Below are 26,861 nucleotides of genomic sequence, written 5' to 3' on the forward strand. Positions count from 1 at the left end.
GCACTCATCTCAACCTGTGATAAAGCACGTGTCCTTTTGCAAATTCCTCCAAGGCTGTCACACACACACACACACACACTCAGTTTACCTTTCCTCTGTGTGTTAAAGAGGTAGAGAATATGAAAACAGAAGCTAAAGGAAAATAGGTTTGTGCCTGCTTATGTGTGTTTGGTATCATGCATGTGTTTGCATGTATATGTGTGTGTCTGAGGCTCCAGATCCTGTGACGGGGTGCTATATTCTTTCAGCAGTAGTAATGGTCCCCAGCTGGCTTTTGCCCACTGGAGCCAAGCAGCCAGTCCCACTTAACTAGCAGCCCACAGGAAAATACCACTGTGGCCCTGAATGAAGCACACAGGCCCTTCCAACCCAATCAGCCTGCTATAAAACTCGCCCCTCACATGCTTCAGACATGGCGTAGAGTGCGTTCCAGTGATTGGGAAAGAGAGCCTGAACATTCATGATCTAATTCCCCCATTACTCCACAATTTCTCCAGTTTAATATGTATCTCTGGCTACTTAAGGGCCGTGAGAGGATACAGTGCTTTTCCTCACGCCGGAGCACAAAGAAAAGGCTGTGAGCGTCGCAGGAGAGGGCACAGGAATGTTGCATCATTTGACACCAATTTGCAAGCTATCTAATTAGTGTTAGCCTCCAAAAACCGAACTAACAAAAGGGGAGAGTGTTGAAAATGAGAGTGGACCACTGATATTAAGCTCTCTTTATTCAGCTGCTCTGCTCGATCTCGGAGAGGAGGTAGAGGAGAACGTTCTGAAAAGCAGGATGTGGGTATGTGTTGAACTCTTCAACATTTGGGTAGATTCGCCTTCTTGCCTCTTTCCCAGTCGTATTTGTCCGTTACATTAAAGGCTGCATCCGAGAGCTGGTTAGCTTAGCCGAGGTGTAAAAATGTCACGCTGTGGTTTTACTGGAGGTTGTGTGCCGGACTGTTTCTTGCAGCGCCGCAGCGACTTCCTGCAGCCCTTTTCCGTTGTTTTTCCGTTGTTGTTGTTTTACAAGCTTTACTGTTGCTGGCAGGTGTTTTTTGTTGTTTTGAACAGAGTCAGGCTGTTTCCTTCTGTTTCTAGTCTCTGTGCTAAGCTAAGCTAGCCAACCTCTGGCTGCAGCTTCATGTGAACCGCTCAGACGTGAGAGTGCTGTCAATCTTTGCATCATGAGCCCAACTCACACTAGAAGGTTTTTAAAATCTTAAACCAACCCCACACATGATGACATGTAATGATAAATCTACACTACTAAATCTAAACAGCTTGCCCAAAACTGCACACTACACACCAACTGATTCAGATCACCGACAAGTCCCAGCTGTCAAAAGTGGAAATCTCACGTGATCAGTCATGACTTTCTAAATAAACAAACATGGTGGACAACAGGCAGGAAGAGCTACCTGTTATGTTTTGTACTTCTTTTTTTTACAGGAAATTAACAAAGAATAAATTGAAAATATGGATGAAGCCAAGGAAACGGCGTGAACATGATGACAGTATGATGTCCGAAAGACGTTGGACTCTTACATCGGACAGATGTTAAATTTTGGATGGATTGAAAATTGGGTTGATGATATTTTAAATGTCTGATGACGTTATAATTTCACGTTAACATTGGGACGTTTTGCAGACGTTCGGTTTTGCTCCCTATGCTTTACGACTAAATGTCATTCTACGTAAAGATGACTTGGAAGATGTTGGACTTCGTATTCTACAAATTGTCATTGACATTATAGACGCTGTCCTGACATCGAATTTTGGTCATCCGACGTCACAACCCACACGGTCAATTCTAATAAATTAACGTTACTTAAAAAAAAAGCATGCAAACTGATTGCCTTAAGAGAAAAACGTACGGCCCAATATGTACTGTGTGTTGTACTAACAAATGCTTTTTAGTGTAGTACACTTACACTGGAGTTTAAATAATAATAATAAAAAATAGAGTACTTGTTCACCTATTATTTAAGTTGCAGTAACTAATGTGACATTTTCTGCAGAATGTCTCAGTTGCATATACTTAAACAGCATTTTGATTTACTTTATAAAATCATGCAAACTGACTGACTTAAAAAGACCAAGTGAGTGGTACCAGTGTAACTTAAATGATTCAAAAATCCATGATGAAAAACAGGTTACATTCTTCTTAAATATTCAACCAAATATCAGTATCTAACGGTGCTCGTGGCCGGCTCAGATATCAGATTGTTAATATTGGCGATCTGAAATCACTTAGCAGATCAGGGGAAGTTAAAAGAACTCTAAACACACATCACACCACAGGAAAATCTGTTAAGATGATCTTTAGCATCATCAAATAATCTGTTGGGAGGTAACTGCTCCCAAAATTGGCCTGACTCTTGTGTCGTGTGTACCTGGCTCAACTCTCAACTTCTAAATCAGTCTATCTGAAGACTAAAACTCAGGTCCAACCTTATGTAATGTGTCAGTGCCTTAAACAGAAATAGGAAAATTAATTTACTGTGTCCTCCCACAGATTAACAAACTATGACATAATGTAGTCAGAGGTGGGACCAGGTCATTGATTTGCAAGTCTCAAGTCGAGCACAAAGTCCTAAACTTTGAGTTTCCAGTTATAAACAAGTTATAATATTCTCTTCACCAAATGTTATGTCATTTTAACAACAAAATAATGTTATATTATATTTACAAATTTGTACTTTTTTGTTAAAATACATTTTTTGGAAGTCTCCATCTGTAATTTTCGAACTGCTCACTTTGCATATGGCAATTTGTTTTTTGCTGACTACCACACAGTTTTTGTGTGGAAACAAATTTATCTTCTGTATATTTTTTTTTTTACAACTTGTTAGTAACATAACTGGTTCAAACAAAGTGGATCTGGGGAGTTAAGTGTCAACATGCTGGGAATGAAAAGAGGAGTTAATTCAGATGAGGACGGGAAATGAATTGATTCATAGCACACTTTTAAATAACATTAATGTGAGGCAGGTTTCTCTCTCCTGTCTGAGCTATAAACCTGCTCGTTACTGAATTAACTATGAGCATGGGAACAGCTTCTCTGTTTAACATGACCCACTTTAATGTCCGAAAAAGAACGTAGGACAACTGAACTTCAACAATAGTGGCATCTCACATCTGGAACTTAATCATAACTCTCAAGCAGAATGAAATATGTAGTTAACATTAAATTATGTAGATGAGCAGAGAAAACATGGCAATCCACTGGACACGTCCTCAGGAGAATAAATCTCATCTTACAGTGACAATAATAATCTTCACACTCAAAGTCAAATGTCAACTTTACTGCTGATTCTGATTTATGTTTAAGACAGACGGGACTGAAATGATGTTTGTACCTGAACTCCGGTGTTAACATGCAGGTACACGAACAAAAGGAAAGAGTATTAAAAGTAGGTAAGAACTAAATACAAGGAATGAAATTATTGTTAAAGAAAGGCACAAGCTGCAACTTAAAGTTTAAGGGCAAAGATTATTACGATTATCGTGCACGTGTCAAGTATTTTCAAGTCAAATGGCTCAAGTCCAGAAGTCACGAGTCGTTGGTGTTACAGTCCAAGTCGAGTTGTAAGACTTTTTTGATTTTGTCGGGTCTTAAGTCATCGAATTTGTGACTCGAGTCCTCACCTCTGAATATAATCAAATTAATTTACACTGATGGTCAGTTTTAGCTTTAGAGTTGAACAGCATGAGAGTCTGTGGGTCTTTGTGTCTTTGTGTCGACCTGCTCGTCTCATCTATAAGGTCCTGTTGTGATCCAGTGACGGCCGGCGGCGCAACATTATTAGCATTGCAACGGTCATGTCTCCAGGTGAATTCTGTTGCCTCTTATGACTCCTGAAACATACTCAGGTGTGTCAAACCGTCTCTCTGACTCCGAACGCTCCACACACACACACCCACATGCACACACACAGATGCAGACATGAACATAGATTCGTCTCTCAACATACACACCCAGCACATATTTATGAAGTGACATTTCTGTGCACGTGTGTGTGCGTGTGTGTGTGTGAGATGGGACTGACTCTGGCCTCAGGCCTCCCCCTGTGGGCTCAGTGTGGCCTCTCCCTCTGTCTCTCCTCTCTCTGTCTTTCTGGCTGTTATCACGCTGATACATTTCCTGCTCCTGGCACGGCTCCTGCATAGCTTATGGTTAAAGAAAGCTTTCATCTATCCAGTGCCTTTAGGACACACACACACACACACACACACACACACACACACAAACACACTCACACCCACTCTCTCACACACACACATACAAGCGCTAGTACGGGCCGGCGCTGCCCCGCCAGACCACAGGCCCAGACAAGCTCCGCTGGCACCAATCACCCCGATAACATCTTCGGCTTTATTTCATTTTGGCTCGCTCTGTTCTGCCCTGGGAAAGACAGACACACAGAGAAGAGGGCTTTCTGGAAAATATGAATTACGGCAGTGCACAGGGAGAGTGTAGCCCCTTAACCTTGAGTAGTTAACTCCCCTGTCTGCAATGCCATCTATGGACATGACAGTGCAAGCCCTCTTTCATCCAAGACACAGAGCAGAGCAGATGTTTCTTCTTCCCGTGTCTCACAGACAGCAGCACAGGTTTTATGAGTTAAAGTGAAAGTAAAGAGTTACACAAGACAATTAAACAACACATCAACATCTACACTGAATAAAGCCAGGAGCTATGAGGTGTCTTTTAGCCTGGAGTAAACACAATAATCGAGTGATGTAAATAATTTGGGTTTTATTTACTCAGGTTTTCAGATATTTGTCTTCCTCCATACATCCATGCATTTCTGTGGTGCTAACAGCATTAAAAAAATATGTTAAATCAATGTGTCCTTCCAAATAAAATGTCCCTGGACAATCCTGTATTTCGTCGCGCTCACAGCCTTGAAAAAACCTCTTTAAAAATCTAAAATGTCCCTGTTGCTCTGGACCATCAGGACACACCTCTCTAGCAGTTTTCACTAGAAATGGAGCCACTTCTTAACAAAAGAAAAAGTTCCAACTAAAATCATTCAGTGTTGTTTCTGGAAAGAGATGTTGCTCATTCATCAGGGGCGTAAATACACACGGTGCAGGCAGGGCGGTTGCACAGGGGCCCGTAGGGGGGCGTAGAGAGAGCGGGGCCTTGAAACTGACTCAGATTGCTACCTTGAAAATATTTCTGTTTTCAAAGAGAAATGAAAGAAGAATGTGAGTAAATCAAAAACTGTGTCATTTCCTATATACGTCATCGAAAAGACAAACATGTCTATGTCATGGTTTTCTTTCTCTGTAACAAAATTATCTGATTATTCTACATAAACTATCAAATTTAGAAATAAACTGTAAGATCTGTTCAATTAAACGATTAATTTCCTACTATCTGTGATATTTTTTGTCAGATATGCAGTGATGGCTGCTGGGTTATACGTATGTTGATGTCTCTATTTGATCATGTGATGAGACGACACATTGGGCCTGGCGTAACTTCCTGACACCACTGCCATACGTAAGTTTCTGTGGCACTCACAGAATTAAAATATATGTTTGCGGAATATTAACATCAATGTGTCTTTCCAAATAAACTCTGGAACTCTGGATCATCGGGACCCACCTCTCTTTTCACTGTGAATGGATCGACTTTCTACTAAACTAAATAGTTTCTATGAAAATAGCTGACAGTGGTTTCTGGAAAGATATTTCCCATCAACCATTCTTGAGAACTGGGACAAATCCTGTGCTACCAAAAAAAAAAAAAAAATTGCAAAATGATAATTTATCAACACACTAACTCAATTTCTGGGGTGAAACCTTATTTTAATATGAAGTAAATATGATTTATAGAATATTTTGATCTGTTTTTGTTTTTTAACCTCTGAACTGACCCTGTGACAGAAAACAGTTTTGTCCCAGATGCGACTTTGCAACTGTGTGTTAATGTGTTAAAAGCTTTCATAATCTAAAACCAACAGTACGTACTGATAATATCAGTGTAAAATGTTCTGCTATAATCATCTTTTTTTTTTTATTAAATGTTGGCCCTTTAAAGATGTGTCCCAGATTTTTTTAGACTCTGACAGTTTTCTACAAAAACACCATTTAATCAGGCGTAAAAATGAATTAGCTTTATGCTGAGGACTCCTGTCTCACTTCCTGGTTTCCAAAAAGGCGGGAATGCTGCTAGAGTACTGGTAAACTTTCTGTTTTCTGATAAATTAGTTAAATATTACTGCTATCAGATAGGTCTCAACCATAACAGGTCAACTTCGTAGCCCCTCTAAATCACAATGAAATAAGAATGAGTATTTTGGAGTTCTCTATTGCGAAGAGAAGGGGGAAGGTTACATCATGCTTGAGGCTAGGAGGGAGGCACTCAACTAGAAAAATGGTCTGAATGTGTATTTATAATTTTGTCTTTATTTTTACACTATAACACATGTTTGAGAAACTTTATACATGTAGAGTCGAATTTAGAGAAAGACCCCTGAGGATGGGGAAGGTCAGTAGAGCTGTGTTATATGAGGTATAATGTTATTAAAAGAAGGTCCAACAGTTTTTGTTAAAATTTTTCTGTTTCGTTTATTTACCTGTCTGTGATATTGACAGCAGTTATTGGTTAATGTGTACCTGCAAGTTGTGTCAAAAATAAAATTGACATTATGAGAGCTCTGCCACAAAAATAAAATGGCTCCTCACTACGGCTGCAGTGAAATTAACAAATATATAACTTTCTGTCAACTCCGTCACATCATCCCTCTGACATCCATCATTTACGCTATTTAAGAAGAAATTAAATCACTGGGATGTTGGTCTATTACAAGGTTTAATAGTCAAGACTTTGATCTTTTGAAGGGTATTTTTCCAGCCTGATTATGAGGACGTAAAAATAAAAAACTGTAAAGTTTCGTCCCAGTTCTCAAAAATGGGTGCCATCGCTACATGTCAGTGGTGCTCACAATGGTGAAAAAAATACATTTTTAGAGATAACATGTCTCTGGTGCTGTGGATAATCAGGAGCCACCTCTCGTTGTCTTTGTCTTTATCAAAACTGTTCACACTAATGTTTCAGGGAAGAGATGTTGTATTGTTTTGGACGCGACAAAACCTCAACATTTTGTGTTGAACTGATCCTTAACATTAGATATTTGATTTTATTTTTTCAGGCTTTTTTCGCCTTTGTTCAACTTTACCTGCTCACAGAGTGTGTATGACAGAAAACTATGCTGTGTATCAATACACAATATGTTGTTTATACACTAAATATTGCTCCTGGCACACTCCTGATTTACATCCAAGAGACAAACCGACATAAAGGAACTACTTTCTACCCCCTGAAAAAATAGTCCCTATGGAAACTGTCCACAGTGATGCTGTTTCAGTGAAGAGATGTTGCTTTTAATTGTTTTAAATTGCATTTTTAAGTGCTCTGTAGTGTTGTTGAGGAAGAGATGTATCAAGGCCTCAGCATTTTTTTGTTGGACTGACCCATTAACTATATGTTTGGTGCATTTTTATTCATGGTTTTTCGCCATCATTCAACTCACAGAATGTGTATGTCAGAATATAGTTTGTATCAATAATATGTTGTTTGCAGACTAAATATTGCTCCTGGCACACCCCTGATTTACATCTAAGTGACAACCCAACATAAAGGCGGTCTATGTTCATCATGTGTTTGTCTGCGTCTAGTGTTCTCCCTGCGAGTAATTGCTGGAGACAAATAAGTGGATGAAATAAGGGCAATCGTAAGTGTACCATGAAAGGCTTTCAATATCTCTTGCGGTGAAGCAGCCTGTAAAAGGAAAAAGACGGCCATAAACGCTGTCTCCTCATTTTCTTCTCCCACAGTCCCGCCCAATCAGAGCAGGACGCTAATAAGATAAGAGGAAAAGGAACAACAACGGCGTCGCAAGTAGGATTACCCGTGTCTGACTTGCTAACAAGCGCCATCTCTTTTCCTTTTCACAAGTACTAATGGTAGCCCTTTTCCTCCTAAAGGCAAACACACGCTACTTTTCAATAGAAGAAGAAAACGTGAGTGAACGCCCCGGTCAGAAAATCTCCCCATTTACTCCTGAAAGGGGCGTATTATATGTTATGCACTAATGTGTGGCAGGCTGCACAATGGCTGAACACACACAGACACATGAGGATTTTATCTGCACGGCCGTCGTGTAGGTTTCGTGGAGATGTGTTGCTGAGCAGGTTCTCGTCCGGGGTCTTGCATGCCAGCGAGAGTGTACGTACACATGCATGCTTGTGCTGTAATCACAGTAGGTTCCTTTCTAACATTTGCAACATTACTCAGCACTGATGAAAGCACACCTGTTATCATATGTCACAGGCAGAGAGGAGCAGCAGAGAGGGGAACTGGAATAACTACAGAGCAGCAGTCAAATTACCTTGATTATAGCTATTTATGCAAAGAACATAAACACATTCACAGCACTGACACAAGACAACTTATGGGCCGTAGCAGCGAAACCATGAAGTTCACATCAGCACTTCACTCAAAGCTCAACACAAAGCAGCGTGTTTGTGTTGAATACCAAAGCGCCGTCATCACTCTCCATGCGTAGCCGGGACGGGGTGTGAGGTTTCTAATGCCTCTTAAGTAAGGCTGTTAAGGAGCAAAGAGTCCACACATCTGGAAGACACAGTCAGTCGGCACATGCTGAAAGTTAGCGGTGGCGCTCGCAGTCCAAATTAGTGGCGAGTTTTATTCCCCCGCTGTGGTAGGAAAATATCAAATCTGCTGCCATATGAGTGCCATAAAGCTGGCTGTGGAGCGTTTGATGCCTTCATGTGGGAGCCTTTAAGCTGTGTGTGTGTGTGTGTGCATGAGTGTGTGTGTTGGTGGGAGATGCAGGCCTTAATGTGAGATGGGAGTCATTGTATGCGTTCCAGCATGCACATATGTGTGTGTGGCTCTTATCTGTGTGTGTACTCCTGCATGCATGTTGAGTTTTTCTGCATAAATGCATTTTATCCGTGTGTGTGTGTGTGTGTGTGTGTGTGTGTGTGCAAGTGTGTGTGTGTCAGGTGGCTGTGACGGTGTGCGTGTGCAGCTGTGCCACTTTAGCAGCTCTCACAGACCTAGTTGACCCTGCTGGATGGAGCAGACAGACAGACACAGGCAGAGTCAGACGGCCCCTGGGGTGGTCCTGTCTGAGGCGCGCTGTTATGGGCCAACAACTCTAGGGGCCCATACACAGGCAGGGACACGTATACTGTAATTACACACACACACACACACACACACACACACAGATAGATGTATTCAAACCTAAATGCTCATATATACCTAAAGACAAACAACTACTGAATTAATGACAGAAACTCTTTAATTATTTGACTTAATTTTTACGGCACAAGTTTTCTTTCGCTGTGCTACTATTTGGAAATCTTCCTCTGTCATTAACCCGTTCAGATCCCCGGTCCATTCCAGTAACTCCATGACTCACTGTCATTCGCCTCCACCTAAACGCACAGGCGTATTTGACAAGACGTCTATAAGCCAATCACAGTGTTCCACATCATCTAAAGTGGATTGCAGTGGAGCCACGCCCCCTTTTTTAACAAGCATGGCCGACTGTGAGGAAAGGAATAAGCGTAAGGCCTGTTTCAGTCCATTAATCATCTTGTTAATGCACATAATTTGTGTTTAAACTGTGTTTTAAGGGAGTCATAAGATGTTATATTACTGATATAAGTCAAAAAATCATGCGAAAGATTTGTGGCTTTTACTCAGGATTTTTTCAAAAATATCCGTCCATTGGAGTGGACGAGGGAGTGTCACCGGAAAATGTGACGGGAAAAGGAAAATACAGTTGTGAGTTGATTTTCTAATGATACAATCAGCTTATAGTGCATCCCAGTGGATGTGTACGCAGAATATTCACCTCAGGAGGTTTTAAACGTACTGTGTACAGGAGATACTTCAGAAATGGAGGAAAATTTTCAGTCAAAATATATTTGAAATATGTTTTAAAGCATCATTTCAGTCATTGATAAGAGTTAACCACTCATTAAAAATAAATTAACTCATGTTTTTGGTTTAAAAAAGGTCTGTAATTGCCATTTTGCGTCCACTGGAATGGACAGAAAAACAAACACAAAATAAAGTCCCCTAATCAGTACGTTTTTTTTGCGACTGATGGCGAATTACATTTAGAGTAGAAATCCACCAACACAATATTTCTGTTGTTGTTTGTTTGTTAGGAACATAACTGGGCTCTGATCGGGTTAATTTGTAAGGTTGTAAGCGTAGAAACTGCGATGACAAATGGAGTTATTTGAGTGAATTATTTTATGCTGAACCGGTGCCTACAAGAGGCTGTGCAGGGCTGAGGCTGCATGCATCTGTTTAAACAGAGCGAGTCACGTGCAGTCATGCTGCACATACAAATCAAAATACATAAAACAGAAATGATTGATGCTGGATTTTCTATTTCACTCATTTTTAAAACGGCATTAAAATGTTTCAAAAATAAAATCCAGCCTGGCGTGTGCATCGCAGTGCAGCAGAAACTATAACCCTCTAAAAGGAGCCTCCTCTGCTCTATTTCTAAGCAACAGTCTGTAAAAATATCTCTAAAATCATCTCGTCTCACACTCTCTTTTCTACAGTAAGGTGCAGAAAAGAAACTCATGAGAGGCAGATACTGTATCATGAACAATCATACATCCTTTACTCTGTGTCTAAGCTGCAGTACTGTCTATAGACTCTGTGCAATGTTGGCATTATGAAACTTCTTTTAAATATCTCTAACATCACAGAATCTTCCCTCTTACTTTCTGTTTTTCTTTTTCACTATAAGGTGCAAAGAGACAGTGTATCACGAAAAATCATGAAACTATGCACCTGTAAAAGCAGCATCCTGTATTCTGTTCTACGCTACAGTATTGTTTATAAAGTCGGTATGACACTGACGATCTTTTAAATATCTCTAACATCACCATATCTCGTCTGTCACACTCTGATTTTCTTTTTCACTGTCAGGTGTGAAAAAGAAACCTGTGAGCAGGAGATAGCGTAGCACGAAAAATCATTAAAATATGAACCTCGAAAAGCAGCGTCCTCTTTTTGTTTCCATGCTATAGTGTTATCTGTATGGAACGTCTTTTAAAAATCTCTAACATCACTATATCTTCAGTCTTTCTTTCTATTTTCTTTTTCGCTATAAGGTGCGAAAATAGAAACCTATGGGAACGAGATTGTGCTCAAAATATGAACCTCTAAAAGCAGCATCCTGTATTCTGTTTCCAAGCTACAGTATTGTTTAAAAAGTCTGCAAGACGCTGTCGTTCTTTTAAATATCTCGATCTAAATATCTACCTTAACATCTCGTCTGTCACTGTCTGATTTTCTTTTCACTCTTGAGCACGAGATAGTGTGTCATGAATGAGTGTGCTCATGTTCAAGCGATGTGTATTCAAATGGAGGAAGGAGTGTACTCTTCTTCTTCTTCTTTTTTTTTTCTCGCCACAGAGGAATTAGGAAATATTTGCCACTCACAGAAACTGGGAATCGCACATGCGCTCACACACTAGTGAGAAAATGAAAATAGACACACATGCCCAACAACAGACATGAGATAAATTCCCTGGCAAGCGTTCAAAACACTCATGTAAGAACACACAAACACACACACACACACACACACACACACACACACACACTGAGAGCAGCAGAAAGGCACTTGCAGGCACACACACTTACACAACTGCCACCGTGTAACCCCTAATCACAACCCCAGAGCTTGGACATCAAATGAAGCAAGTTTTTTAAAAAAAATCATCAGGAGTAATTAACGCATTTTCATATGCAAATGTGATTAATGCAAAACTACAAAGTCATTATGCAAATCGACTTTTCCTTGAGCCTCTGTACAAATATTCGCAGCTCAAATCAGGGATCAGTCTCGCCATCTTTCTTTTTTTATCTCTTACCCCTCTCCCTCTCCCTCTATCTCTGCCTCTCCCTCTCTCCGAGTAGAGATAATGCGTAAGTAGCATGTGAAGTTATTTCTAACTCACACAGTGTGTGTGTTTTCATGCGATGGGCCGGGGCTATGGCATTACGCCGCCTGCCTACTGATTACTGGCTGCTTGGCACTGGAGCGAGACAGGGAAGCCGGCGTACAGGGGAAGGTATGAATATGCAAAAGCCTGATTGCTTTTCATGATTAAAGCCTATTTAATATGGAAATGAGAGCAAGCCAGGTGATTAAAGGAGCATTGGGTGGTGGGGCAAAAAGAAAAAAAAAGATGGGGGGAGAAACAGAGAGAGGGGAGAAGAGAGGAGAAGAGAGGAAGAGGAGAGACACCCTTAAATCCACACTGCTGCTGCTGCTGCTGCTGCTGCTGCTGCTGCTGGTGTAGAAACTGGACAGTGGTTAAGCAGCAGTGAAACAAGTGTCTGACCCGTTTGGGCGCAAAGGTCATTTTGTAGGTCACACCACAGGTTTCATCCTGAAACCTCTGTGAGTCATTTCAGGTGTAAAAACAAAAATCCCTTCATGCCAATTGGCTTGAGAAAAAAATAACCCGATCTTATCACGTTAAAACGCTCTCATGCACTTTACCACACTTTCACACCCGCAAAAAAAAATACACATGCAGGTGTGACAGTTTTAAAGTGGCGGGTATCTCGTTTAGATCCTTTGATCGAAAAATTCGAGCTTCCTACCGAACAAAAAAAAACCCAGCAGCCTAATAAAGTGACGCGCCCAGAGAAGTGACAGCAGGGAGATCGGAGGTGGCCGGAGAGATAAAGAGAGATGTTTGAGGATGTCGCCGTCGTTCACATCGTCTCATGAAATATTTACTGTGTGATCTCGACACACGGTGTTTGTGAAAGAAAGAGACAGAGACAGAGAGAGAGAGAGAGAGAGAGAGAGAGAGGGAGTCATGATGTGACTTGGCCCTCATGTACTGGATGTCTTAAAGTGCTCCGAGGGGGCCCCGCCAGCCGTCCTGGGAGGGGTTCAAAGCAGGGCCAGGGTCGTCTTAGCATGGTAACGCTCCCCTAGCGACAACCTCTCGCTCGCCTGGTGACACGCATCATTCTTCACAGACACTGCACAAATTCATACAAGGCACATATTAACATACCCTGACAAAGCCCACACATGTACACGCAGAGTGCATGCATCAGCAAGAGAAACTCAAGGAAAAAAAAAAAAAATAGGGCACAGAAGGGCCATTTTTCATCTACAGCGCAGTGCACCAGAGAGCGTGCGTTTGTGTGTTTGCACCTTTTGGGGTTGAATCTGCTAGCCTTGCAGCATGTTTGCAGTTTAAGCAGGCAGCCTGACAGACAAAGAGGCCAGACAGGATGTTATAAAACACAACCAGGTGAGCAGAAAACAAAACAATCCCGGGGAGGAGAGGGTTAAGGGCTGTGCATACACACACAAGCATCTCACACACAACACAGAACATTATGTACGTTTCTATACCTGATGCACATTTTGTCATCACCTGTGCTGCAAATATTTGTGTGGCTGCAAAGTTCTCAGCACCACGTGCAGGCGAATGTGGTGATATTTCCTTATGTGTGTGTGTGTGTGAGAGTGTGTGTGTGTGTGTGCTGCTAACACACTGGACTTAATTAGCCCTAATAATGTAATCTAATTTGGTTGAAACTTGAGACTGCCTTGAGTGGCAATCTAATGTGTTGAACAAAGCTCTCCTCCTCTCTTTCATTTGGGGCTTCGAGTGCTTTCATGTCCTGTCCTCTTAGTGATAAGACTGTCTGTCTGTCTGTCTGTCTGTCTGTCTGAGTGACTAACTGACTGCCGCTCTAACAGGCTGACTCACTCACCAACTCGACATGTTTCTCCTCTGACCACCTAACAGACAAACTGCCATATAAAAACATGCATGTTTTCCTTCCTGCTGCAGCGTCTACAGTAGGTGAGCTGCAGCAAGAGGCCGTGTAACACTTACTAAATTCCCAACTGAAAAATGAGTCAACATTAAAACCTAAAATGCAACAAAAAGACGAGCTGTCTGGACTTTTTCTAATTACACCACATGATAAACGATCACTCTCTCCTCTCTCTGTGTTTTGATTTAAAGAAATGTTTCTTATTATTAAAAATATATCAGCTCTGACACCCAGAATTGTTTGTGATCTCCTTCAATAGATTTATTTCCCACCGCAGAAGATGGTGGCCACACACAGCTGCCGGCCACACACACACAAACTGTGCATGTGTGCTGATTCCTGTAGCGACGACACGAGATGTCTGCACCAGCTTTGATTCTGAGATCAACAAAACGTGCAGATCGGTAACGTTCTGAGACTTTGTGAGACATTTTGTAATATTTTACAGACCGGATTCATCTTACAGAACTCTGCAGTGAAAACTGTACAAACGAAATTTAACCAAAACTAAAATTAAAAGCACCTCCTAACCCACTTCTGTCTTGTGTTTGTAGGGTGTGGGTTTCGTTTTTGGGGGGAACACACGCGAGACGGGGGGCTGGGTTTGCTCCACCAGAAAATTTTGACTGTCAAGTTCTTCACTTCCTGCATTCTGGTGCAATGTCTGTGCACCAGTTTGTGCCTTTTCTGGACCAATGTGTGACGTAAATGTCTTAAAATAAAAGTGTATTTATTAGGTGGGACAAATGCTCATGTTCTGAATATTAAGGGGGACGTGTCCCCTTCCTCCCACCGGATTTTACGCCTGTGTGCCTTTTTTAAAATATTAGTATATCATTAAAACTCTAATGTGTAAACAATAACTGAGGCACAAAGCCTGGTGAGGTCACAAGTTTTGTTTTCTCAAATGCACAAACGGACATTCCAATAAGATGCATGTGTCCCCTTCTTCCCACGAAATCTCCACCTGTGTGTTTTAAAATATTAATATATTAGTAGTAAAAATCTTTGATGTGTGGATGTTACAGGTCTTCAGCTCTATATCTGAAGCATAAAGCTTTTCTCTTGTCTTTGTGAGGTCGCAAGTTTCGTTTCAATACTGGGGAGGGGGGATAAAACAAACAAAGAGGGGAGGTTGAGGGTCCTCTGCCAAACGTTTTAAGCATCAAACACTTCATTTCCTGCATTCTGGTGGATTTTTATGCCCCAGTTTATGGTGTAAATGTGTTTAATTTTATCAAACATCCTCTGCTACCGTCATGTTCTAAATATTAAGAGGGACATGTCCTTCCTTCCTCCTGAAATCTCCGCCTGTGTGTTTGTACTCATTAACTTTTTTAAATATAAGTATAGCAATAAAAAATCTCTAATGTGTGAATTTTACAGGTCTGCAATACTGTAACTAAAGCGTAGAGCTTTTCTCTTGTCTTTGCAAGGTGATAACTTTTGTTTTAGTATTGGAGAGGGAGATAAAACATATGAAAAGAGGAGGTTGAGGGTCCTCTGCACCAGTTTATGCATTTTCTACAACTGTTTATGATATAAATGTCTTTTATTTTATTAAAATTCTCTTCTATGTTCATGTTTTTATTGTAGGGGAAAAATGCACATGCTCTAAATATTAAAGGGGGTGTGTCCCCATCCTCCCCCTGAAATCCCCGCCTGTGTGTGTTTGTATTCATTTGCAACTTTTTAAAAATAGTAGTATATAATTAAATCTCTCTAATGTGTGAATTTTACAGGTCTACAATATTACAACTAAGGCATAAAGCTTCTCTCAGGTTTGCAGCGTCGCAGATTTTGTTTCAGTTTGGGAGGCGGTGCTCTGCCAGAACATTTTAAGCATCAAACACTTCACTTCCTGCATTCATGTGGATTTTTATGCACCAATTTATGATGTAAATGTCTTTGAGTTTTTCAAAAGTCCTCTTCTACCTTCATGTTTTTATTGCGGGGGACAAATGCACCTTGCAAATATTAACAGGGACCTCGTGTGTGGTTGTGTTTATTGGCAACTTTTTTTTTTAAATTTCAGAAAATCATTCAAACTCTGATAATGTGTGTATGATACAGGTCTTCAGTACTACACTTGTCTACAAGGTTGCAAGTTTTGTTTCAATACTGGGGGGGTATAAAACATATGAAAACGGGGGGTTAGGTGTCAGAAACTTTTAAGCATCACACACTTCCTATTTCCTATCATGCACCAATTTGTGGCTTTTTCGCATCAATTCATGATGTTAATGTCTTTAATTTTATCAAAGGTCCTCTGCTACTTTCATGTTTTGTTGGGGGGGATAAGGGGGACGTGCCCCCTTCTTCCCCCGGAAATTTATGTCTGTTTATGTTCATGTGGAACTTGAATAATTAGAATATAATTAAAATTCTCTAATGTGTGAATTTTACGGGCCTTCAGCACTATAACCCTCCATAATAATATTTACTGTCTTGTAGCATTTATTTACTTATTTTAAAGACATTTCATTACATGTGCAGTGCCGCACCTAACACATTCGGGGCCCTCGGTAAGCTTCCTCGACACCCCCCACCCCCCAGAAAATTATCTTATATATTTATTGTATTTACTACAATTTTAAAAAAAAAACTTAAATAAACAACAATAATAATAAAAAATAAAAGAATACAGTATGTTTTTTCTTCTTTTTGTACTTTTGTGTTCTTTGATTAGATCTTGGCACTCTCTCCTCTGAGTGGCCGCCTGCCTATAGGAAGATCTGCCCCTGTGTATGTACATTTAATACAATATATAACGCAGTGTAAAAGTCCACCCTTTACTATTTAAGTCTCTCCGTAACGCACCAATTGAAGACAGAGCGGTGAGTTTCTGTGTTAACTGTTCTAATCTTTTTACATCCCACAATGCAGCCGCCTGCCTCCTCTAACCGAGTCGCTCTTAGTCTACTGGAGTCTGTGTAATCCTGGATAGCCTTCCCAGCTCTCGGGTGTGATGGTGACTGTCTCCTCTGATAACTTTGAACTGGTTTCCCTGCAGCGCTGGCAGTCTACAGCCCCCCCCCCAACACACACACACACCACACACCACAGCCCCCCCCCCATAGCCAGATGAACGGCCTTGCTGCTTTATTAATCCCCTTCTCCTCACCACACACACAGATGAATTTTAATCAGCTTTCTTAACCTCTTTTTTTCATATGCTGCAGGATTTCTTTACAAAGACACGTGATGTGCACTCACACGAGCTAAAAAAAAAAAAAAAAACACAAACACACACATGCACACACACACTGGGGGCGGCTCCTCTATCACCTTCTTCCTCGCCTTTCACAATTGGTTTCAGCTGAAGAAGTCCTTCAGGCCTGCCAGTGTGTGTTTGTTTGGTGTTTGTGATTTTGCGTGCATGTGTGTATGTGTGTGTGTGTGTGTGTGTGTGTGTGTGATGTTTTACTTAGAACAGAGCAGAATAGACATACAGTGCGGCTCTCACTCACTCTAATGAAATCATCCCAGGCTACATTAATCCCTCCTGAAGGCCACTGTCAAAATAACAAGCAGCTGGGATTCTTTAAAGAGAGCTATCTGTCTTGGACAGGTGAGAGACGTGTGCAGGTGTGTGTGTGTGTGTGTGTGTGTGTGTGTGTTTAAGACATGTGCATCTACACTGACGACAGAGCTCTATTCAAAACTTAGAATTGAGCATCCTTATTTACAGTGTGCTCCAGTCTGCGTACCTCCTCTCTCCTGTTTGGGGCAGATCCCTCTGGCCGGCGTCAGCCTCCTCTCCAGGTCCTCCTCTCTGCAGGGGGTCACCTGGATGCCCACCTCCACCGGAATGGACCCTCTGCCCATCTCCAGCGACCTGGCCCTGGGCGAGATGGAAATGCCCGTGACCCCGTCGGTCTCCCCAGGCTTCGAGAAGGACCCCGGTCTGCTCCCGGGCCCCCGACACAGGCGGCGCTTGTGCTCGATGAAAACCAGGATATCGCCCAGAGGGAAGTTGGTCTGGCACTGGCCACAGGTCAGCATGTCATGCTCGCCTGCGCCCACCCTCCGAGGGCTGGGGCTGGACCGCTCCGGAGACGGAGATCCCGCCCCTGAGTCATGATTGGCATCTGCTGCAGAAATAGATAAGAGACAAGATGTTTTGTTTTTTTTAAAGAATTAAATAAAGCAAAAAGAAAGTGAGGCGGAGTAAAAAAAAAAAAAGAAGAAGCAGAGGTTTAGTTATTCCTGATAACATTACCTGATGAAAGCGTTATCTCCCTACCACACGAGATGATCATTACACTCACAATTGTGTCACTTTCATGTCACAAAACAACGCCGCTGCAAAGCTACGTCGCCTAGACAAACACCTGCGCAGCTTATCCAGGAGAGATCTGCGTGGGTGGGACTCGGCACATACACTGTATCTATCTGTGTATCTGTGTGTGTGTGTGTGTGTGTGTGTGTGCCTCTCTGTATGTATGTGTGTGTGTGTGTGGCCAGGAAGCTATTCATCTCACAGTGCAGGCTGGGTTTCCGGTGAGGGCCTTTCGCTACACTAAGCTGTCATAGCTAGACGGCTGCCTTCACCACGTGGGAGCCCCAGCTTGTGCAGAACAAAGTGTAGTGTAGCGGAGGCCACATCCACCACCAGCCTGTGTGTGTGTGTGTGTGTGTGTGTGTGTGTGTGTGTGTGTGTGTGTTCATGGTATCACAGAATAAGACAGCGAAAAGAAAAATGAGAAAAAAAAACCCAGTAAGACGTCTAAGTGTGTGTGAATGGAGCAGCACACAGGTGAGTTCGAACACGGTATTCTCCACAGACAGAAAATCTATAAAGCCAAACCCGAGGTCCTGTTAAGAGAGTAAATCTCATTCTTCACAGATCTGACACGGTCATTAATAACCATTACACATTCTCCCCCCGCCACCACCACCAGCACCACCTCCCCTATGGCGTAGACTGAGTCCCTCAGCTTAATCCCTCATGGACAACCTCCATTTTTTTAAACACCACCCCGATGTATGAAAATGTGTCCTCTTCTAAAAAGCCCGGAGGAAACCTGAAGCTCCAGAGACTCTAGGGGCGTCTGAGCGAGCGGGTACCCAGGGAGAGGTGTTGATGCCTGGGAGAGGAGCGTAGCAGCGCCTGCCTGTCTCTGCAGCTCTTCTACACACACATACACACACACACACACCCCTCCCCTCTGTCTTCTCTCTCTTTCTCCAAACATGACACCCTAATAATTGCAAAGATTAGACAAAGAGGGTGCGCGCCGGTTCGTGCGCGCCCGTGTCTCGGTGTGTAGCTATCAGAGCAGAGATCCTAAACTCTCTTATCACCCATCTCAAACTGCCAGGGAGGCGTTGCTCCTCTAAATTCCCAGTCATAACCGTTAAACTCGGGCTGAATGTTGCACAGTTTTACCCAATTTTTTTAGTATTTCAAATATTTCTTTTCAACTATGAATCACCCCCCTCCTCCCTCCCTCTCTACCCAACCACACACCCACACACACACACACACGTTCCAGTCCACTCGCTTCGCCCTGGAGTGATGATCCGATGCCAAATATCTTTTCTCTAAATGGAGATGGGTTCCTGGATGCCTGCCAAATAATTTCCATCTCATAATCTTTGGCGGCAAAGAAGGAACACAAACACATATTTACCTACAGTTCACAGCTTGTGACCATGATTCACATGAAGCAATGTTCCAGAGTGCTCACACAGGCCGAGGAGCTGTGCATGCATGCATGCGCGCATATGTGCGGCGCATATAAGAACGCGGGGAGAGCTCTGCTAACAATATGGCGTGCTTTTCGTTTCTGAGACAGGTGGCGTGAGAGCCAGAATCCTGAGAGTGAATGACAACATCAAGTCGACGAGATGACAGACACCTGGGCAGTTGAACTTTATCTCCGTGGAGACAAATAGATTGAGGCCTGTTTGTTAACCTATGGTTGGGTAACACGGCCCGGGGGCAGAAGCCAGTAAATTAGTAGGCGTTGGCACTGTCACTCTGCCACTGGAATATCAGTCGGACATCTTCTAAAAAAAACCGCACCCCTCTCTGAAAACTCGCTCGCTTGTCTGTCCCGAGGCTCACCTGTGTGAGAAAAAAAAACAGGTGCAAGAAGGAACTGAACCTGGAATGCTTGCAGGGGGAAAAAAAATCAACCGTGGACACAAACACACGAAAGAATAACACAGTAATGTAGCCTATCATCGTGACAGACAATGTCTAATTCCTCTGTATAAACTCCTATGTGAGAGGAACATGCTTGATAGGTAAGGGAGCAGAGCAGACGCACTGTCAAACATGCCATCGTGGAGAAGGCGTGATGATGGCAATGAAACCCAGCTGTCTAACATGATACCACACATACTTTATTTCTCTCTCTTGGTCTTTCACACACACACGGCGTTGTATTCACCCAATGACAGTCCTGCTACTCTGCCTTATCAAGTGTGAGTTAAGTCAGGCAGCCTTAGAGCACCCCCTATCAGTTTGATGAGGAGAGAGTCAGTCACTCTACTGCTGCTGCTGCTGCTGCTGCTGCCGCTGCTGCACACTGCCACTGCACAATATGTACCAGATGGGAGACACAGCTGAAGACAATGGGCCTCTTTCACCGATATTTCCAGTTGTGCAAAAGGTCGAAAAATATATTCAAACGCCCGGCCAAGGAGTGCTTAACGAAGGAACAATGGCGGGGGATTGTTTCATTTGCAGCTTTCTTTTAAAAATATGCAAATATTAAAATGTTTGCAGGAGTTGCTTTGTGATTTTACAGTCAGAGGTGGTGTGTGACGCATAAATGTGACACCCGTGTCTGTGTTTCTCACAGCAGTGGTCAGGTAAAACCAGCCAGGTGGATGAAACACGCTGAGGTGCAGGTAGACGAGGTTCCTCTCATGTCACATTAATTGCCCTTGTAAGTCCCACTAATGCCTAATTATTGCATTCGTCCTTTTATGCTCCTGTAAATGTGATGGCTCTTTTTGTTGTTCTCCTTGTTGCCTGAGGTGAAGGTGAAGCAAATTAAAATTTCCAACACGGTTTGACAAGTTCTGCTCTGCCCCCGGGGTCGCAGGGAGAAAGTAAGAAAATGTCATTTTAGTGGAGACATTTGTTTTTATTTAATGATGTGAATCGGATGAGATTCTTCTAAGCGGCGCTAAACAGAAAGCGTGAAACTATTTTTCCGTTGGCGCTGAAATCCTGACCTTACACAACGTCTTAATACCAGCTGCACACTGTGTTCTGCTGGTAAAGGCAGAGTAAGGCCAGGGGCACTCAGATGACAGTCGGCCACACTGTATGGGTTCAGACCTGTCTCCCTTTCTTTGTTTTCCCCCCTTCCATTTGCTGAGCTAAACACACACACACACACACATAGAGAGAGAGAGAGAGAGAGACACACACACACACACACACACACACGTGTAAAACCCCACAGGGAAAGTCGGGTAAGATTCACGCTGTCATTGAAAATAAATGACACCAGCAATGTTGCAGATGGTTGCAATCAAAAATTCAAACAACAAGCGGCCTCGCTTAGCCTATCCCTTTTTCTCGGCTGTGATTGCCAAGCTGAGCTGCAACAGTGTGTGTTGTGTAAGGCCAGGCCTGTGTGTGTTTCATTATCTTATCACCATTTAATCTGTAGCAGCCTCGTTACTTATCATAAATCTTAGATTATCGGTCTGAAAGTGAGCAAAATACGGCTCTGCAGCTGACTGTGACTTGTCACTAAATCGCTTTAAATGACATGCAGGCTATGAGGCATGACACTCGGGGATGTAAATCAAATTTGCCAAACAATTTTAAGAGATATAATAATAATAAAAAACAAGGAGCTTTACGGCGTCGCAAAATTGATTAAATGTGTCGAATAATATTGAAATACGGAAAGAAAGAAAATCTGGGAACAAACTGCGATGGCCTCGCTGTAAATCATAAATCGCTCAGCAATCATCTCCTGTGAGATTATCATCCGGTTACCACAACGTGTGTGAATATTTACTGTGGTGTTGCAGTGCGTACGGTGGGTTTCTCCCCCAACGTTTGACAGCCATATGGTGCGAATAAAGACGAAAACATTAACTGTTTCACAAGTAGCATGCCAATTGTGAGAGTAAACAGTTATCACGAGGCGTTTCCACGGCTGCATCCAAAAACGCTCTGCAGCGACCCTGATATTAGAAAATGCAAAAATACCTCAGAGCAAGAGGCCTGTGACGCTGAACACCAGCGGTTCCACGTTAATGTGTGAGTAATTCATAAGGATATTCCTGTGATAGGTGTCTTTGTCAGGGATGTGACTCTGAGCTGAATCACTGAGTGAAAAGAGCCCAAAAAAGCCCAGAGGGGATGTTTGTGTTTTTGCCTCCCAGAGTGTTAGTGAAACAAAAGATGGGCTGTAAACTGAAGGTCAAAATCAACTCAGATGGAGCAGCTTGTTACGTGTGATTTGTGTGTGTGAACATACATTTTCAGAGTGATCAGTGCAGTTTCACAGTGTGTGTGTGTGTGTGTGTGTGTGTGTGTGTGTGTGTGTGCTTGAGTTGCAGTTACAGTACGTCTCCTCTTCACATCCTGGTAAGTAGATCTCCAAACCATAGTCTTGCACTGAGAGCCTGTCCAGAAATATGCTGATATTCAGGTTCTCTCTGCAGTAAGGTATGACCTATAAGCTCATGGCTGCAGGGCACGAGGCTGTTTGGTTAAACCGAATAACCCCTGATGTGACACGCAGCTGATATACGGTGTATGATTTACATCTTTGCAGGAACTTCAGAGACACCTTGTGACAGCTGACTGTGAAACGCTGCACACCCAGCCCAGTGATGAGGTCGCCTTAAAGACAATAAAGTCCACTTGTTTTTTTTGCCTGAAACATCCTCTGTGCAGAATATGCAAAACTCTTATTATATGTTGACTTAATCAAATTACAGTTTGGTTTTCCCCCAGCGCTCCTCAGATCCTCCAACCTGAAGTGTGATCCTGGTCCTCTCCAGACCCACCCAGCTTAAGGAAACAGCCCACAGCGACACGCAGCCTCCAGCCAGTGAATGATTGGTACATTAAAAACCATCCGTCCATCACAGCCACACATATCTTTATTAAGATATGTACATATGGTAAACATAGCTTAGGCGTTTTATGCAAATACATATGCATCTGTGCACACACACTGGCACACACACATTGTTCTCGTGGAGGGAGAACAATTGAACAGGACTAATGAGGCAGGCTTTTTTTTTTTTTTTCTTGCTCATCTGTCCAGTTTGCTTTTGATCTTGATAGCACAAACAAAACAAATACCTGCAGGTCCAGTCCTTCCTTAATCGTGCACTTGTGCCTGTAAGGTCACTGAGGCCACAGCTCAGTGAGCAGGAGACAGTGTGTGTACCATGTGAAAGAACAGGTAGGACCAGATTCAGGCCCATGATGGCATCAGCATCCTACTGCACTCGCTCTAATAGCCACTTTAGCACAGCGTTGACCTCTGCGTGATCGAGCTCGACATTGAACATTTGTCAGCATTCACAGGTTTGAAAAAAATAAAATAAATCTCAACTTAAGTTGTTGTTTGACACTTGAAAGTCTGTGCTGACAGGTCAGCGGTGATTAAAAGGAGCTCTGAAAGCAGTCATTAAAAGCTTCAGGCAAGAACACATGCACCCTGGAGACATGTGAACGCAGCACGGACAGGGAAATTAAGAAATTTAAAGCTAATCTGTATCAGTGTAATTATGCAACTATCTACATTCAGCACCACAGCCTCACGTTGGAGAATGTGCTGACTGCAGCTGCAGCAGGTGCTCTGAGCTTCTTTTTGTGTAACTAATATGTAAAAAGATGTCAAACAAAGTGACCCATGTCTGGGAGGAGGGAAGGCAAATATTTAACAGTTAGTCCAAATTTGTACCGGTTCCCTAAAGACAAATGAAAATGTGCAAAACGTTGCAATTATTTGTCATAATTCATGCAGGTAAATGTTGAACAGACACACACACGCCTGAGGTGAAACTGCTGAAAATGTTGCACAGTAAATGTAAATGTATTGAGAGGAGGAGGTGGGGAGGGGGGTGGGGGGTGGGGGGGGCAACTCCACCTTAATTAACTGACAGGCAGTGAGGCTGTGACAGCACAGAGAATAAACTGTCAGATCAATATTCGAGCTGGATCAATATTTGTCATCTGCCTAAAATGTGCTGAGGATGCACCCTGCTTTCTCAATTAGAAAACAAAAACAGTGCTTAAAGCAAACATTTAGATCTCAGATTGCTCCTTAAAATTACTATAATTATTTCAAGTGAAAACTCAATAGGAGGAAAGTCAGTGACACGAGAGGGGGAGAGACAAAGTGAATGGGGGTAAATGATTAGTCTAAAATGCTAAATGTGTCGGGTGGGACGGAATGCATCTAACCCTTCTCAACACAAAACAGATTGGCCAAAGATTACATCATGAACTTCTGCAATGAATTACCCAGATTAGGCCTCTATGAAATTGGATTTAGGCAAAGCAGAGCGCTGGGAGATGAAGGTTAGATTGATATAATTGATTTGAAATTGGATTATGCGACTTTTTAATCATATGCCCACAAAGGAGAAAAAAAATCCTGCCTCAGATTTAATCTGCGCAATTTAATCACAATATTTGGTGGCAGCTCTGAAAAAGCTTCAAAGTTATGACCCTTGAAATATAAAAGTTCAGATTGACGTTGTCTCGTCTATGGTGGTTTTCTTTATAGGTGCAGACTGAATTTATTTCTGTGCACAATCTGGTTTTTGTTGTGCTCTTTAAAGCTCACCTTAAAGTGCAGAGAGGCCTTCACGTGTCACGGAAAATAATATACAGACTTTATGTGTGTGATGGAGAGAGTGAGACGGTGTTTTTAAATTAATGGAACATTTACATTAATAGACAGCTCAGCCCATCGAGTCCAAACTCACCAAACAAATGGGTTTTAAAATTCACTTAAACAAAGTACGCATGAATATACACTTTGCCACATGTTGCAGTGTGCTGGGAGAAAAAAATCAAATTTGTGTTGTGATGAAATGTTGCATTACACGCTTGCACGTGCACATGCGAGCACACACACAGACACACACACACACTCACACACACTTAGCCAGACAATGTAGATGTCATAAGATCACCTCTCGTAGTAAAAGTCGTGTGAAGCTGCAGAAGGCGCGCGCTTGCAATTTCACCCAATTGTGTTCATAAATTTTAAAGGTGTAAAACAACTGTTATTACGTCAGATATTTACTTAAATTCAGCCTAATAAGTAAAAAGCATCATTTATTGTTTTGCTTGTGTGTGCACATGGTGAATTTATTTTCATAAATCACAGTTATTGTCGGTAATTAACTTCCTTGTTCGGCGCATTTTCACAGACTAAAAACAAAGCGTGGATCTATTTCTGAATTCTTTTATTTTGCTCTGAATATCTGAATTAATAATAATAATCGTGTATAAATGATTTAAAGCAGTAAAGTTAATCATAAATGAAGTGTTGGAGGAATTAAACTCACCTCGTACCGTCTCCCTGTGCGTCAACGATAAGTGCTGCGGGTTCACCTGCTTGCGGCGGGACATTGCCCCGGCATTTACTCTGGCATCGCCCGGTGAACGGCACTTGGAGTCGGCTTGGACCGTGGTGTCGGTCCTCTCTGGCTCGCAGGTGACCAACTTTTCCCCCCTCCTCTCCTTTAATCCCTCCGCTATTCACAGTCTTCAGCTGCAACTTTGATGCGCGCTCGGGGAGGTGAGGAGTCGGACAGGAGCGCAATAAGATCGATGGAAGACCAGTTTGTCCACAATGTCCTGCAGCGTCTTCGGAGGAAGCAACACCTGGATTGAGGAAGCCAAAGTGGAGTTTTTTAGGAAGCAGTTAGCGGCCGATGAGCTGAGATGTGCGCAGGTAATTGGTTTTTTTTTTTGTTTGTTTTGTTTTTTGCAATGACCTTTTGCAGATTTAAAAAAAAAATCCTTGTGCCCACCTCTGCAGCGACCGCGGTGACAGATGAAGCACTCCGCTGGTGGTGATGATGATGATGATGGGTACTTATTTGGCTCCTTTCCCTTTTTCTTAGTTCTAATGATATGATTATATCATCTGGGGTCAAACGGCTGCTGTTTATTCTAGGATTCCCTACAGTCCTTCCATTTCAGCAGTGGTGCGCTAAAATGACCCTTTGGCACTGACTCCTCCTGCGCGTTTTGGCATCGGTGCGCGGAACGGCAACTCTTGGCTCTGGTGGCAGGAGCCTCGTTGATTGAGAGAGAGAGAGAGAAAGAAGAGAGAGAGCGGGAGAGCAGGCGGGCAGACAAGACACCTCCTCCTCCTCCTCGTCCAACAAGCAGAGGTCCAATGTTTCCTAGTTTCCTACAGTGTCGAGGCTACTTCTTGTGTTGACTCACACGATGAAAGCGGCTCTGTTTGGGAGGACCCCGCGCTCCTGCGTGTGTGTGCGTATGCGTATGTGTGTGTGTGTGTGTGTGTGTGTGCAGGCTATGCAGCCTGGGTTTCTTTTTGTGTGTGAGTGTGGGTGTGTGTGGTTGGGGTTGCCTCCGTGGAGTGGGATGGGATTCAAGTTCAAGTGTGCGTCCGTGACGTTTGCGCGTCAGACACCCCAGGCGCGTGAAGGCGGCGGACAGCAACACGCGGACACTGGGGGCAGCTAGCGGCGGCTCCCCCCCTCCTTCCTCCCGGGGCTCCACACAGAAAGGAAATATCATTCATCAGTCTGTTATTCATCTCAAAGGCAGTGGAGTCACCACCCAAAATCCATTCTCTTACCAATTAAAACCCAAATGACCATCATGTCCAAGAGTCTTACCATGTGTCCCTTCTGTTTCTGCATAGGTGTAGATTTCCTTTAAACATTTGAGGACATCTGCCAGAAAAGTTTTAACGTCAAACACTTAATTTCTTGCATTCTAGTTGATTTTATTGCACCAGTTTGTGCATTTTCTGCACCAGTC

The 26,861-nt window shown here is 42.7% G+C and overlaps 1 protein-coding gene across 4 annotated transcripts in view; it reads right to left on the minus strand.

Moving 5' to 3' along the window:
• bcl11bb (BCL11 transcription factor B b) overlaps nt 1-26,369 on the minus strand; it is a 41,360-nt gene extending 14,991 nt beyond the window's left edge. Inside the window, exons 1-3 of one of the 4 annotated variants that reach the window (XM_033648883.2) lie at nt 25,877-26,368; nt 25,409-25,727; nt 17,599-17,982 (exon numbers count right to left, since the gene is read on the minus strand). In XM_033648883.2, coding sequence (XP_033504774.2) covers nt 17,599-17,982; nt 25,409-25,472 — 448 coding nt within the window. In that variant the 5' untranslated portion in view covers nt 25,473-25,727; nt 25,877-26,368. Of the gene's footprint in view, nt 1-17,598; nt 17,983-18,110; nt 18,166-25,408 lie in introns of those variants that run through there. The other 3 variants (XM_033648884.2, XM_078173681.1, XM_078173682.1) reach the window with 3 other exon arrangements.
• Between the last annotated feature and the right edge of the window lie 492 nt (nt 26,370-26,861).

Source organism: Epinephelus lanceolatus, chromosome 13 (assembly GCF_041903045.1).
Source record: "Epinephelus lanceolatus isolate andai-2023 chromosome 13, ASM4190304v1, whole genome shotgun sequence".
Taxonomy (NCBI): Eukaryota; Metazoa; Chordata; class Actinopteri; order Perciformes; family Serranidae; genus Epinephelus; species Epinephelus lanceolatus.